This window comes from Crinia signifera, chromosome 2 (assembly GCF_055691185.1).
Source record: "Crinia signifera chromosome 2, ASM5569118v1, whole genome shotgun sequence".
NCBI classification, from domain to species: domain Eukaryota; kingdom Metazoa; phylum Chordata; class Amphibia; order Anura; family Myobatrachidae; genus Crinia; species Crinia signifera.
The window spans coordinates 49,360,208-49,374,731 of record NC_139218.1 but is presented as its reverse complement, the minus strand read 5'-3'; the positions used below and the strand labels follow the sequence as shown (position 1 = coordinate 49,374,731).

The window sequence follows — 14,524 nt, the reverse complement described above, 5'->3', positions numbered from 1 at the left end:
AATATCAACATGACTAAAGGTCGACATGGGGAAGGTTGACAGTCAAAAGGTCAACATGGGGTTTTTCACCTTTTTTTGTCCCGAATTTTGACACAGTCAACATGGACACTGAAATGTAGCACTGCGTCCCCTCACATGGCTCGGCACACTATTTTGTTCTCCCACCACGCCGTAGTGGATGGTAGGGCATGAAATACCGCCTGTCGGCACATGTCGGCTCAAACAAAAGTGAAAAACCCCATGCAACCTTGACTGTCGACCTTCTCCGTGTCGACCTAATGCTTGTGAAAACCTAATGACCTGTCGACCTAATCCATGTCGACATGCAGTCATGTCAACCTTTATGCATGTCAACCGTCAGTGGTTAGGGAAGAAACAGTAGTGATATTAGCAGGGGGGATGTTACCACATTTGTGGATTCTGCACACTGTATGTGTCTATTTGGGTAAGATTTATCAATGCTTGGAGAGAAATAACTGACTGACCAATCAGCCATTTTTCCAACACAACCTAAAAAATGACAGATAGGAGCTGATTGCTTGGTACTTTATCTCTCTTCAATGTTTGATAAATATCTCCCTTGATACATTTCCCCCACAGAAAAGAAAGTCAACTTTTAATAATAATAGTAATAATAATAATAATAATAATAATAATAAGATTGCTGATACATCTAAATGAATATTGCTAATATTAATACTGGCACAACTAAGCAAGCATCCTCTCAGATGTGTAGACTGAGAAACGTAGACGTAAAGGGTAGAACCAAGTACTGACAATGACATATAAAGAGGGGGGGGCCTGATGCACCTATGTCCAGACTTAGCACAATTACTTTTTAGGACTTTCTAAACCTGTTCAGCAATAAATACAAACACAACATTAATAGATTGGTAACACTGATAACACTTTTGTTTTTTAATGCATTAATTTCAGGAGATTTCCGAACTTTGGAGCTTCCAACGGGCCCTATTTCCGCTTACTACGTGCCCAGTATGAGGACGGGAGATCCCTGCCACAAGGATGGACAGAATCCAGACCGATCAATGGATTTACTTTGCCTCTGGTGATTAGATTTTCTACCGCCTGCCAATGTCTAACAAAAACATTTTAGGATAGACTAATAGCTTCTGGTTTTTTTTTTCGCAGGAATAGTTTTGGACACTGGGCGACGATATTTTACAGATAATACTATGAAAATGCAAACCTGAGCCACTCTAACTGACAATGCTGTGCGATAGCAATTTCAGATATCCACATGGCAAAATATCAAGCCAGTTTCATTTGAAAATGTCAACACCGGCCGCTGGCAAAACCAATACGTTGATGTAGACTTATGTTCATTGACGGCCTAATGGCTGTTTATTGTTGGTGTCACTGATATCCACTTAGCGATCATAATAATCCTAAAAAGAATAATTATTGTATTGTAATTGTATAGTACAGTGTAGAACATCATGGATCGACATGGTGTCAGCATTGCTCAGTCATTTATATGCGTTTGTCTGTGTGGTAAGGAAGTCAGACTATTGGTACTAATGTGAATGGTTCTATACTGTATGAGCAGCGCTGCATACCATTAGTGCTTTATTCTAATAGTAATATGCAAAAGTCAATGTATATTTCTCTATGTTGTTATACTTTTTTCAGTTGATTATGTCTTTTGCCATTGCAGGCGCGGGCTGTGTCCAATGAGCTTCTCCGGTTCCCCGAGAGAGAGCAGACTCTGGACAGGCAGAGATCTCTCATGTTCATGCAGTGGGGTCAGTGGATTGATCATGATCTTGACCTCGCACCTGAGACACCATCGAGATCAACCTTCCTAACAGGCATAGATTGCGACCACAGCTGTGCCCGGGAGGCACCGTGCTTCCCACTGCGGGTACCTTTCTTTTAATATGTTGTTATTTCTTGGCGTAGGAAAGAATAAAAGCGTTAGTAAGCTTACACCTAGCAGCTATTTTTGTGTAGATTAAAAGTTTTACACTTTCGGTACTGATGCTATACAGCATTTATCCACCATTTCTATCAGTGTATACATATTTACATGTGGCGCAGACAGAGGACATTAAATGTTTAATATAATCCTAATACCATTCTACTACACTCTATACAGACGTTTAATGTATCAAGTAGTGAAACAGTGGAGAAGTGGACCAGCTGAGAAGTTGCCAATAGCAACCAAGAGTGGAGGCTCTATTGAGACTTATTGCACACGCAGCCTGCATGCACAAAGGTCTGCGAGCACAGAGAATGGCTGGCTTCACTCTTATATACAGTATATGGGCTGTATACATGAGCGTCAGGTCCAGGGTGTATAACGCCACTATGCTCCTGTTATCTCGCCTCACTACACTGATCTCACAGTACACAATCAGATTGTCAGCATGAGTGTAACAAATGTATGACACAAGCAGCTGTAATATCATTGTGTGTTTCACTTTGCAGATCCCCCCAAATGACCCTCGCATAACCAATCGCAGCGACTGCATTCCTCTTTCCCGCTCATCTCCAGCCTTTGTGCCCGGGTCCACTGTGCGGGAACAGATGAATATTCTCACTTCATACGTCGATGCCAGTCAAGTATATGGCAGCACCAATGAATTGGCCACGACGCTTCGTAACAACAGCAACCAGCTTGGCCTCATGGCTGTAAATAACAGGTTTAATGATAACGGGTTCCCTTACCTGCCTTTCACCACAATGGCAGAAGATTTCTGTGTACAGACGAACAGGACATCTGGACTTCCGTGCTTCTTGGCTGGTGAGCACAACCCATTTGTATATATGATAAGATGACTGATATAGAAAGTTTCTATAATGGTAGAATTACCTGCATGAGTGCACAACACGTGCTAGTAATATGTATGCACTATATTTACAATGAATTGAAAGAATTATCATTGTAATTAACATTTCAGTTTACACCAATAATGCTCATTTGCGTTATCACCTTATGTTACACACAAGACATGGCAAAAACCCTACTCCATGGTCTCATTCTCTCCCACATTGATTATTGCAATAGTCTTACTGACCTTACCAGAAGAGACTCTCACCACTACAATCCATTCGGAATGCAGCTGCGAGGATAATGCTCTTTGCAAGACGTTCATTGTCTAGGCGGGTCCGCTCTGTCAGTCCCACTATTGGTTACATGTATTTGCCGTATTCAATATAAAATACTAAACACAAGGCCATTCACCAAATGACACCAACATACGTCGCTTATCTCAAAATATCTCCAAACCTGACCTCTTTGCTCTTCACAAGATCTATGTCTCTCAAACACACTCATTATTCACATCCATTCACCACTGCAGGACTTTCTTCAGGCTGCACCCACTCTGTGGAATTCCCTCCCATGCACAAAAAGACTCTCCTCTAATCTCCATACCTACCTGCATTCCATGATAACTCCCCCCTTCAGGCAATCTTATCACATTCTGGTACTACGGCATAGCCTTCATAAAGCTTCTCCTATTCAGTTACATCCCCAATATGCAGTCCATATTCTCACATATTTTCTCTTTTTTTGTTTTCCAACTTTCCAACCTTGCTGGATGACCATGTCATATAGCCCACCTTGAACCCAAAGGCGTAACTACCATAGGTGCAAGGGGTGCAGCTGCTATGGGGCCCAGAGCTGAGGGGGGCCCATCTTTACTGTCTTAGTAAGATGTTTTACATACATTTATCACCATCAGTTGGTAAATGGGGGCCCTTACAAACTTTTGCTATAGGGCCTGTTCATTATAATAAGTAAATGACCACCAAAAGGTCAGACTCGATGGACCTGTAGGTTATATATTTCCGTGTCAGTCCTGCAGAAAATGTCACCACAAATATGGCTGCCACGATTTCAGTGTCTGTGTGTGAAGACACTTGCCCTGAAATAGGAACAGGAATTCTGCACATAAACAAATATAGTAATAATAAAATATCTGTCCTGTGCTCCTCAGGGGACGGCCGTGTTAGTGAGCAGCCAGGTCTAACTGCATTTCACACAATCTTTGTGAGAGAACACAACCGCATAGCAACTGAGCTACGTCGCATGAACCCAAGCTTGTCAGGAGAGATAATCTATCAGGAAACAAGGAAGATCATTGGAGCCATTACACAGGTGAGATGGGTTGTGCAGTATTGTTATCTGCATCAATGTCAAGTTTCCTACTGAAGATAGGTTCCAGCAGCCTAACACACACACACACACACACACACACAATATCTGTCTTCAACTTTGCATTATATCCTTCCAGAAAATTAACTACAAGGACTGGCTGCCCCTGCTGTTGGGTTCTTCAATGTCCCGGTTGGTTCCTCGATACACTGGTTATAATGATCACGTTAACCCAGGAGCATCCAATGTGTTCAGCTTGGCATTCCGTATGGGCCATACAATGATCCAGCCATTTATTTATCGATTGGTGGATCGTTACCAGACCTCGCCCAGCTTGCCCCCAATCCCTCTGCACCTTTCCTTCTTTAACACCTGGAGAATCGTGAGAGAAGGTAAGCGTAGAACACATGTAGGTTACATAAAGCGATGCACTCTTTGAGTATTTAGCTCTCTCACAAGTGACCGACAAATGTGGTCCTCCATCAGGTCCTCCTTCAATATACTATTACATTTGTATTATTTTGGCCTTGCAGGAGGAGTTGACCCTATTCTTCGTGGCCTCATGGCTAATCAGGCAAAGCTGAACCGACAGAACCAAATTTTAGTGAATGAGCTCCGCGATCGTCTGTTTGAGCTGTCTAGGCGCATTGGTCTTGATCTTGGGGCCCTCAATATGCAGCGTGGCCGGGAGCATGGACTACCAGGTATCTATTGAGCCGGTTTAGAAACGTTTATAGTCTGTGCGTCCATTCAGACATGGGAAACGGCAATCATATGTTCAATACATACAGTGAATACAGATGTGTTCATATAATTATCTGTAATTTCAGTTTTAATATATGACTTCACCTCCTTATTTCTGCAGGATACAACACATGGAGGAGATTTTGTGGACTATCTGAGCCCAATAATGTAGAACAACTAGCTCAGGTGCTACAAAATAGGCCACTAGCAGAGAAATTCATATCTCTATATGGGACACCGCAAAACATTGACATCTGGATGGGAGGTGTCGCTGAGCCTCTGCTGCCCAATGGTAGAGTGGGCGAACTGCTGTCCTGTTTGATTGGAAACCAGTTCAGTAGAACCCGAAACGGAGACCGGTAAGTAGAACAAAAACAAATAGGAGTCTTGGGGTATTTTTGAGTTCTCAAATGTATTACGCACAAAAAAAAATGCATAATATATAATCCAACAACGTGATGGAACATAGACATAGCATAGGTAGGAGTTAGTCTCCCAGTGTAGGATAAGAATAAAACCGTATTTATCCGAAACACCAGCATAAAAACAACAACAAGCTCAACAAGTTCATTTTAAACTGTACATAAAAAATTCACAAAACAGATCTAAACTAGAATAAACAATTCTTACTGCGCAAAGCGTAACGGAATCTGCTGCGCTATATAAGAGACTGTAATAAGTAAATAATGCTGCAGCTAACCTGAAACATAATGACAGGTAGATATTGTTGCAGTATGGTGGCAGCTAGAGGCTGAGTTTTACTTTGGAAGCTGTACTGTAGGCAACTCTGGGGCAGATTTATTAAGCTCGGTGAAGCGATAAAGTGTCTGATTTTTATCACCGGCCAATCAGCTCCTAACTGTGAAGTTACAGGCTTGGTTTGAAAAATGACAGGTGGGAGCTGATTGGCCGGTGATAAAAACCAGACACTTTATCACTTCACCGAGTTTAATAAATCAACCCCTCTATGCCTTAAGCACCGTACACACTAGAGGACATTGTGAACAATATTGCTCAGAAAGGGCTTTCTGAGCGATATTGTTCACAATAACCTCTAGTGTGTGCACCCAATATCATTAACACTGCGCACTCCGTCACATATTTTTTTTTTTTTTTATAATTTAGTCTTTATTTAACTTTCTTTTTCACTCTTATACACAAAACATATATAAATAGTGCACCACGTCTACACGACATGGAGCTCCATACGCATTCCTTATACATTACATTCATACATACTTAATAAAACAGTAGGCACACATAACAACATTACATATATCTTAACATTTTTCTATTATAGAGGAGGCTATCAGTTGCAAGGGGATCTCTTGGGTATTGTACATCTTATTACATATCATTAAACATTTCTATTTAGCATATCCAACCCGTCCGGATCGTTCTAAACTAGGATTCGGTCTCCCTTTTTCTATGTGTCCGCGTGTCTACTTTATTAATAAGGACCTATTAGTGCAAATGTATAGTCCGGTGTCCGTGAATTTAATCTACTTGCTCATTTTAAAATCTATACTGTGTGTCAATTTCTACGTGACCTTTAAATCTTTAATAACCATTATAATCTTCCTATTCTAGGGTTAAAGGGGAGTGAAAAGAACTAAATGTATTTAAACTTGTCCTAACTCTATTCGGTCTCCATTTTTCTATGCGTCCAAGTGTCTACTTTATTGATAAGGACCTATTAATGCAAATGTATAGTCCGGTGTCCGTGAATTTAGTCTACTTGCTCATTTTTAAATCTATACTGTGTGTCAATTTCTACGTGACCTTTAAATCTTTAATAACCATTATAATCTTCCTATTCTAGGGTTAAAGGGGAGTGAAAAGAACTAAATTTATTTAAACTTGTCCTGACTCTATTAGTGCACATTTGTGTCAATAGTGTATGGGGATTCTATCCATAAGTGCCAAATTTGCTCAAATTTCTTTATATTATTTCTACTTATATACAGGTGCTTTTCTTGCGTAACCGTATAGTTAACCAGGGAAACCCAGTTCTTCGAGTCAGGGGCTTTGTTGGATAGCCATAGTCTGGCTACAATAACCTTTGCCAATGCACACATGTTATTTACATATGCCCTATTGTTTGCCGTTATATCTCTGTCGTCTACTATATTCAAGATACATCCCCTTACTGTAAGCCTTTCTCTAGGGATACCGGTATCTACTATTATTTGTATAACTTTTGTCCAGTATTTTGCCACTTCCTGACATTCCCAGATCAAATGTATGAAAGTGCCGGGGTGCCTCTGGCACTTAGGGCATATTACTGATGTTCTCCCGGCAAATCTAACCATCCTAGTTAGAGACATGTATGATCTATGGAAAATAAATAATTGTATTTGTTGTGTACGGATACTGTTAGTTGCTCTAGGTATTGAGGACATAACCTCTTGCCATTTCTCCTCCTGAATAGGTCCAATATCTTCCTCCCACTTACCCCTCAATCTTGCCAGTGAATCCTTGTATTTTAAATTACCCAAGTTCTTATATATTTTTGTGACTAGTTTTTTCTTCCCGCCTCGTTTTATTATTTTTTTAATCGGGGATTCACTGAATTGTGGTGGGCTTGTGGGAAATTGTACCTCTAGGGCCCTTCTTAACTGCAAATATCTAAAAAAATATGTTCTGGGTAAATTAAATTCTTCTTGTAATTGTTGAAAGGATTTCAGCCTATCAGAGCTATATAACTGTGCAGGAGTAGTCACTAAATAGGGCTTCCATACCTCTTTAACCTGTAGTTCACTTAATTCTTTAAATGTATATATATCTTCAATCGGATGCTCCCTGTCGACAAACCCCTTTTCTATGTCTATATTGGCTTCTTGCCAGATTTTAATAGCTTGTACTACCAAAGGTGGATCTGACACTTGGATATGTCCTTGTAGGATTCTCCCCAAGGGGCCAATATCTGGTATAGTATGAGCAACCAAGGCTCTTACTATATAACTCTCAGTGTCCTCCACCATCCAAGATCGTAGTTGGGCTAATTGGGTAGATATATAATATCTTCTCAGGTCCGGTAGGCCTAGGCCTCCTTCCCCTCTTTCTCTCATCAGATTATTCAGCTGAATTTTAGGGCGGGAATTATTCCAAATGAATGAAGATAGTGTACTGTTTATTTTCCTGAACAGGGGTTTCGGAAGGTATATCGGGGACTGGGACATTACGTACAAAAACTTAGGAAGTACAATCATCTTCACTAAGTTGACCCTCCCTGACACAGTTAAAGGCAGTCTACGCCATGATTTACATTTTCCTTCCAGCCACTTAATCAGTGGTTGGATATTCAGTTGAATAAATTCTTTTGGATCTCTGGATATATAAATCCCCAGATATTTAAAAGTTTCAGCCCAGTTTAATAGAGTGGGAGGGCGGGTGGCCTGGTTACCTGTATCAAACGCTGGGAAAATTAGGGATTTCGATTTATTAATTCTAAAACCAGAGTGGTCCCCGTATTCCTCTATTAGCTTCATCACCGCTGGGAGAGATGTAGTATGGTCTGATAGATAAATCAGCAGATCATCTGCGTACAAAGACACTATATCCCTCCGATCTCCAACCATAAAGCCCTCAATATTTGAATGCTGTCTCAAAATGCATGCCAGGGGCTCGATCGCCAGGGCGAACAGGACAGGGGACAGAGGGCACCCCTGCCTCGTCCCCCTGGCGAGCTTAAATGCAGAGGATGTCCACCCGTTCACAGATATTCGAGCTGTTGGATTGCTATATAGTAGTTGTATCCACCTAATGAAATTCGGGCCTATGCCATAGGCTCTTAATATTGCCCATAGGAAGGGCCATTCCACGGCGTCAAATGCCTTGATAGCATCTAGCGATATCACTGCTGGCTCTTTATCTTCATCTCTATGCTCGAGCATCTGCAAACGACTGAACAGTCCCCGCAAGTTTATAGATGTGGCTTTCCCGGGCATAAAGCCCGATTGATCTGGGTGTATTATTTTCAAAATGTGTCTGTTCAGTCTATCTGCCAAGATTTTCGCCAATATCTTGGCTTCTGTAGATATAAGGGATATAGGTCTATATGAATCCAGTTCCTCCGCATTTTTACCTTGTTTTAGCAAGACTATTATTTTAGCCTCTGTCATAGAACTAGGAATGATTCCCACGGCAAAACAGCTTGCCAGGGTTTCGAACAAAGTGGGGGCAATAAACTCGGTATATTTTTTATATATCTCTGCTGGTAGTCCGTCCAGGCCGGGGACCTTTCCCCCTGGTAGATCTTTTATTGCCTTTATTACCTCTTCCAGGCACAGCGGGGCTTCTAATTCCTTACTGTCCCTGTCGCTGAGAGTTGGCAGATCTATTTGCTCTATGTATTTCTGTAGCTGTGTAGAATTGTGTTTTATTTTGCTGGAGTATATATCTATAAAATGGGACTTGAACACTTCTCCAATCTGTGGATTAGAGTTTATTAAATTACCTTCCTCATCCCTTATACTGTTTATGCAGTTGGGGGCGCGTTCTACTTGTGCCAGGTATGCCAGGTGCCTTCCTGATCTATCGGCATTTTGATAGCTCTGTTGTGTTTTATAGGCCAACAATTTAATATTTTCCTCTTTTACTATGTCTAGCCATTCTTTTTGAGCTTCTTGCCATTCCTGCTGGGATGTGGAAGTATTATCTACTAGATATTTGAGCTCAGACTCCATACATTTTTTTTCCTTTTTCTGCACTCGTTCTCTACTACCTTTTTTTATTTCTGAGATTCGTTTTTTTAGTGTGCCCCGAATAAATGCCTTAAAGGCATCCCAAGTTATTGCCGCATTTGCTGATCCCCGATTGATCTCCCAAAAAATACGCCATTGATCCAATAGTTGTTCCTCTTGGCCGATATATCGTAGCCATCCCGCATTAAATCTCCAAAACCCACTGCCCTTTTCGTTTGCATCCGAAAACTCCATATATATCGGGGAGTGGTCGGATATGCCTCTTGGTTTATACTCGATCTTTTGTATTTGGGACATAAGGCCTTTGGAAATCAGCATAAGATCGATCCTAGAAAAGGCTTGATAGGATGTTGAAAAACACGAAAATTGCTTAACCTTAGGGTTCCACTCCCTCCAGGGGTCTATCCAACCTAGGTCTTGAATAAAATTTGCGAAACCCTTATTGCCTCTTACTGGCCCCAAGTTACCCTTTTTCCATCTATCTGCATGGGGGTCCAGAATATTATTGAAATCCCCCATGCATATAATGTGGGAATGTGGCGAAAGGGATGTAAAGTCTACAGCTTTTATCAGGATTTCAAACGCAAATGGAGGGGGAATGTAGATTGCTAGTATCACTAGTGGCATTGAATTTATAACACAGTCCAGAAAGACATAACGTCCGCCTGGATCTATATTGACCCGGTTACAAACAAATGATAATGATTTTCTTATGAGGACCGAGACACCCCTGGAGGATGATGTAAATGGAGCATGATAGGCATGTCCTACCCAAGGCTTCTTCAGAGTCATCAACTTTCCACCCACCAAGTGGGTTTCTGTTAAACAAATGATATCTGCTCCATATTGCCTCAATTGGTTGATGACCAATGAGCGTTTTACTTTTTCGTTTATGCCTCTAACGTTCCATGCTAATACTTTAATCATTACTATTTGGTTCTATTATTTCAACTCCATCCTCCATTGACATCCTCCCCCAGGAAATCGTTTATTTTTAACTTTGCTCTGAGTCCTCTCATTGAGCCCTCACATATCCGTAACGTCCTTGTCTCTAAATGTGTGCCTACAAACCGTACAAACAATACCTTTACATTCTTACTACAATCACAATGACAAACAAAAAAATCCCTGTACCCTTCCACCCCCCACCCTGTATACCTCCCCCCTTTAGGCATACCTTCCCCTTTCCCTAAACCCCCCTCCCCCCCCCCCCCCCCCCCCCCAAAAAAAATAAATAAATTACAGACAAAAAAAAAATCAACATATTTAACGATGGTTGATGTCTTCTAAACATGCAGGTCAATTTGGCTATATAGCCAAACATCCGGGCTGTTCTGCAGGTCTCAGCGACATCACTGAACAACATCGTTTACTGATATGGTTCAGTGTGTACACGCAATATTGGGACCCGCGGCCGATATAACTTACAATATAGGCCGTGGGTCCCAATATTGCATGTACACACTGAAACATATCACTAAACGATATCGTTTGGTGACATTGCTGAGACCTGCAGAACAGTCCGGTTGTTTGATGTTTGGTTCAGTGTGTACACGCAATATTGGGACCCGCGGCCGATATAGTTAATTACTGTATATCGGCCACAGCCCCCATTGTTTAGTGTGTATGAGGCTGTATTCTATAACTGTGCAGTCTCTCTATGGGCCTTATTTTGGTTCATTCTTTCTGACAAAATCCTTCTTAGATGGACAAAACCATGTGCTCTGCAGGTGGGGCAGATGTTACTTGTGCAGAGAGAATTAGATTTGGGTGGGGTTTTACTTCAAAGTGAGATCTATATTGCAGTGTAAAAATAAAGCAGCCAGTATTTTCCCTGCACAGAAACAAAATTACTCACCCAAATCTAATTCTCTCTGCACATGTTACATCTGCCCCACCTGCAGTGCACATGGTTTTGTCCATCTAAGAAGGATTTTGACAGAAAGAATGAACCAAAATAAGGCCCTTTATTATGGAAATGTCCTATTTTATGCTCTGCCTTTATGGCATCTAGTTTTTTTGTTATCTATTTATCAAGACAGTTGACAGGACTGGTACAAATAGTTTGTAATAAAACATTGTCATGAAAATAAAATGTGTACAGTGTTATTATTGTAAACACTGTAAAACATTTTCAGTTTACAAAAACCACACCAAAATGACACAAAAATAGAATATATCAATTAAAATATACTAGTAAAACAATAGAGGAGAAAGACAATGGGGTAGGGGGGGATGTATGTAACTTAGTATGAGACCAGCTCAATCTAATCCGGGCGACTGTCTGCTAAAGGTGGAGCAGGACCATGGGGCCCAAGTGGCGAGGAATTTGGACACATTATTATATATATTCTATAAAGGCAGAGTACCCAATTTTTTTTTTTTTAAAAGGCTCAGACACGGTGCTATGTTACCTTGCGATTCGAGTCGGCTCATCATATCGCAAGATACAAAAGTAGCACGTACTCTTTGGACTAGATCGCATCGCAAGTTTGTTCTGAGATTTTAAAAACGAATGAACAGGTTCATACAGAGGCATGTGTAAGGGGCAAAGCCTCCGTTTCATGTCACAGAATGATATGAAGTATATTCGTTCAAGCCACAGTCCAGTTTTATTCAATAATAATATTCCTTTCATTGTTGTTGATTGAGCAGAGGACCACAGGTTGATGTATTATGCAGTGATAAGAATGGAGATGTTTTCCACTAACACCCAATCAGCATCTACCTATCACTTTATAGAACGTACCTTAGTGGAGGAGCACCTGACACTTTCTATGTCATTTTCTGTATATTTCAACGGAACACAATTTTATTTATTTTTACAATACAGATTTTATTACGAGAAAGTCGGAGTCTTCACACGAGCTCAACGGAGTGCGATTGAAAGTGTGACCATGTCTAGAATTATCTGTGACAACACAAGGATCACTGAAGTCCCCAGAGACGTCTTTGTAGCAAACAGTTACCCACAAGATTTTATAAATTGCAACGACGTCCCCGGATTAGACCTGCAGCCCTGGAGGAGAAGGATGAGCGGATCAGGTATGAAATGATCAACTAGAGATATCAGAAGGTTGAAGGTTCAGATATAATTCGGTCTCAAAACCAGGAGAGTGGCACTTGGGGTACTTGTGCCTTATGTCACATAAGGAACAACCTCACTCCCCCTAGACATACAGTTCCCCCTATCCCATGGAAATACCCTCATCACCCTACGTCCTGACCCCCTAGACACAGTACCACTAAATCTAGGGATATATACTATCCAATCTACCGACCCTCCCCACAGCCCCACCCTTCCTGCCATAATCACCCCTTACACCAGTGACAAACACTACCCACTGCAGCCCCAGGGACATATACTACCTGCCCCCCAACCTAAAGCGCATCAATCAGTATTCCTCAGTGTCATACATTTATTGTGAAAACATTCAATAAAGAAAAGTTAGAGAGTAGGATCAGTCACTAGGTCTAAAGGTGGCCATACACTTATTCACATGACTTCGACCCAATAAATCGTGAGAAAAGTGCCATATCGCATGTGTTTAACCTCCAGATCCGATCTGATGCGCATCGGATTAGATCCAGTGATCACCATGGCTGCCACAAGTATTTGTGAGATCCTGTGGCAGTCATTGGCTTTGCATATGATACATCATATGCAAAAGGAGCACATATGGTGTATCGTATGCGATCCTGCTACCCGAGAGCGAGGGACGCATACGATACCGTGCAGTAATGTATGAGGCCAAATCGAATTATCTCTGCACAAGTAACATCTGCCCCACCTGTAGTGCACATTTTTTGTCCATCTAAGAAGGATTTTGTCAGAAAGAGTGAACTAGAATAAGGCCCTATGTTCTCAGAAAGGGTTCCATTGTGCCTGCAGCCACATCGCACATGCTCAGTAGAGCACTCGGACCTACTCTCTTTCTATACCATGAATTGGAATGGTGGATGTGGTTCCATCCCTATCCTGTTCTCACTAATCTCATTAATATGGGCATAGAAAGGATCTAAATTCTAGGGAAATAACTATTGGGTTACAGTATGTCATGAAAAAACTATGGGAGCAGACAGCATTCAGTTGAACGCTATGTACTGTGTAAAACATTTCTCTGTATAACACTGTAGGCCCCACATTTGTATAGTGTAGAACGCACAAGAGTATCAGAGACGAGGGAACATGACTTTAGATCTCTAAACATTGATCAGGTGACAGATAAATGGGCCGTATATATAAATCCGTTGTGTATAGATCTAATCACAGTGAGTAATGTATACAATTAACACATTGTTTTATGTTTTCTATTTCCAGAGGCTGAAGACGAATAATGAAGTTATGATCTTATAAGACGTGACGTGTGCTCTGTTCTTTATTTATCTTTATTTCATGGCAAATGCTACTGATTACCTTTATAGCTACTTTAATCTGCACCATGCTGTATAGTTATCCTGGAAAATCTGTAAAGAGAAGCTTAGATCGCTGCAGCACGATGAGAAAATCCATTTTTTACTTTTATGCTGTTTTACTTTAAATGACATAGCACCTTAATAAAGGGGCCGCTTGGTCCTGAAACGTTGGCACAATACTCTGCCTGGTGTCTTTTCATTTGCGAGTGCCGCATATATATATATATATATATATATATATATATATATATATATATAGTGATCCAATACCCCAGATGGGGTGAAGAAACAGCACTCAGGAGACGGTTTTAAATGCAAAATAAAAGTGTATTATGGGGAAGTTTTGGGGTATTAGCCCCGTCTTCAGCCCAAACCTACAGCTGTAGGTTTGGGCTGAAGACGGGGCTAATACCCCGAAACGTCCCCATAATACACTTTTATTTTGCATTTAAAACCGTCTCCTGAGTGCCGTTTCTTCACCCCATCTGAGGTATTGGATCACTGCATGTTTCTCATTTCTGGCACCGGGGGCATGCTG

At 41.1% G+C, this 14,524-nt stretch overlaps 1 protein-coding gene across 1 annotated transcript in view; it reads left to right on the top strand.

Moving 5' to 3' along the window:
• Positions 1-14,237, top strand: part of LOC146059630 (myeloperoxidase-like) — a 17,815-nt gene extending 3,578 nt beyond the window's left edge. Inside the window, exons 5-13 of the mRNA XM_083172012.1 lie at positions 937-1,066; positions 1,676-1,882; positions 2,449-2,764; positions 3,963-4,123; positions 4,260-4,512; positions 4,654-4,824; positions 4,986-5,223; positions 12,404-12,615; positions 13,892-14,237. Coding sequence (XP_083028138.1) covers positions 937-1,066; positions 1,676-1,882; positions 2,449-2,764; positions 3,963-4,123; positions 4,260-4,512; positions 4,654-4,824; positions 4,986-5,223; positions 12,404-12,615; positions 13,892-13,908 — 1,705 coding nt within the window. The 3' untranslated portion in view covers positions 13,909-14,237. The remainder of the gene's footprint in view (positions 1-936; positions 1,067-1,675; positions 1,883-2,448; positions 2,765-3,962; positions 4,124-4,259; positions 4,513-4,653; positions 4,825-4,985; positions 5,224-12,403; positions 12,616-13,891) is intronic.
• The last annotated feature ends 287 nt before the right edge of the window (positions 14,238-14,524 follow it).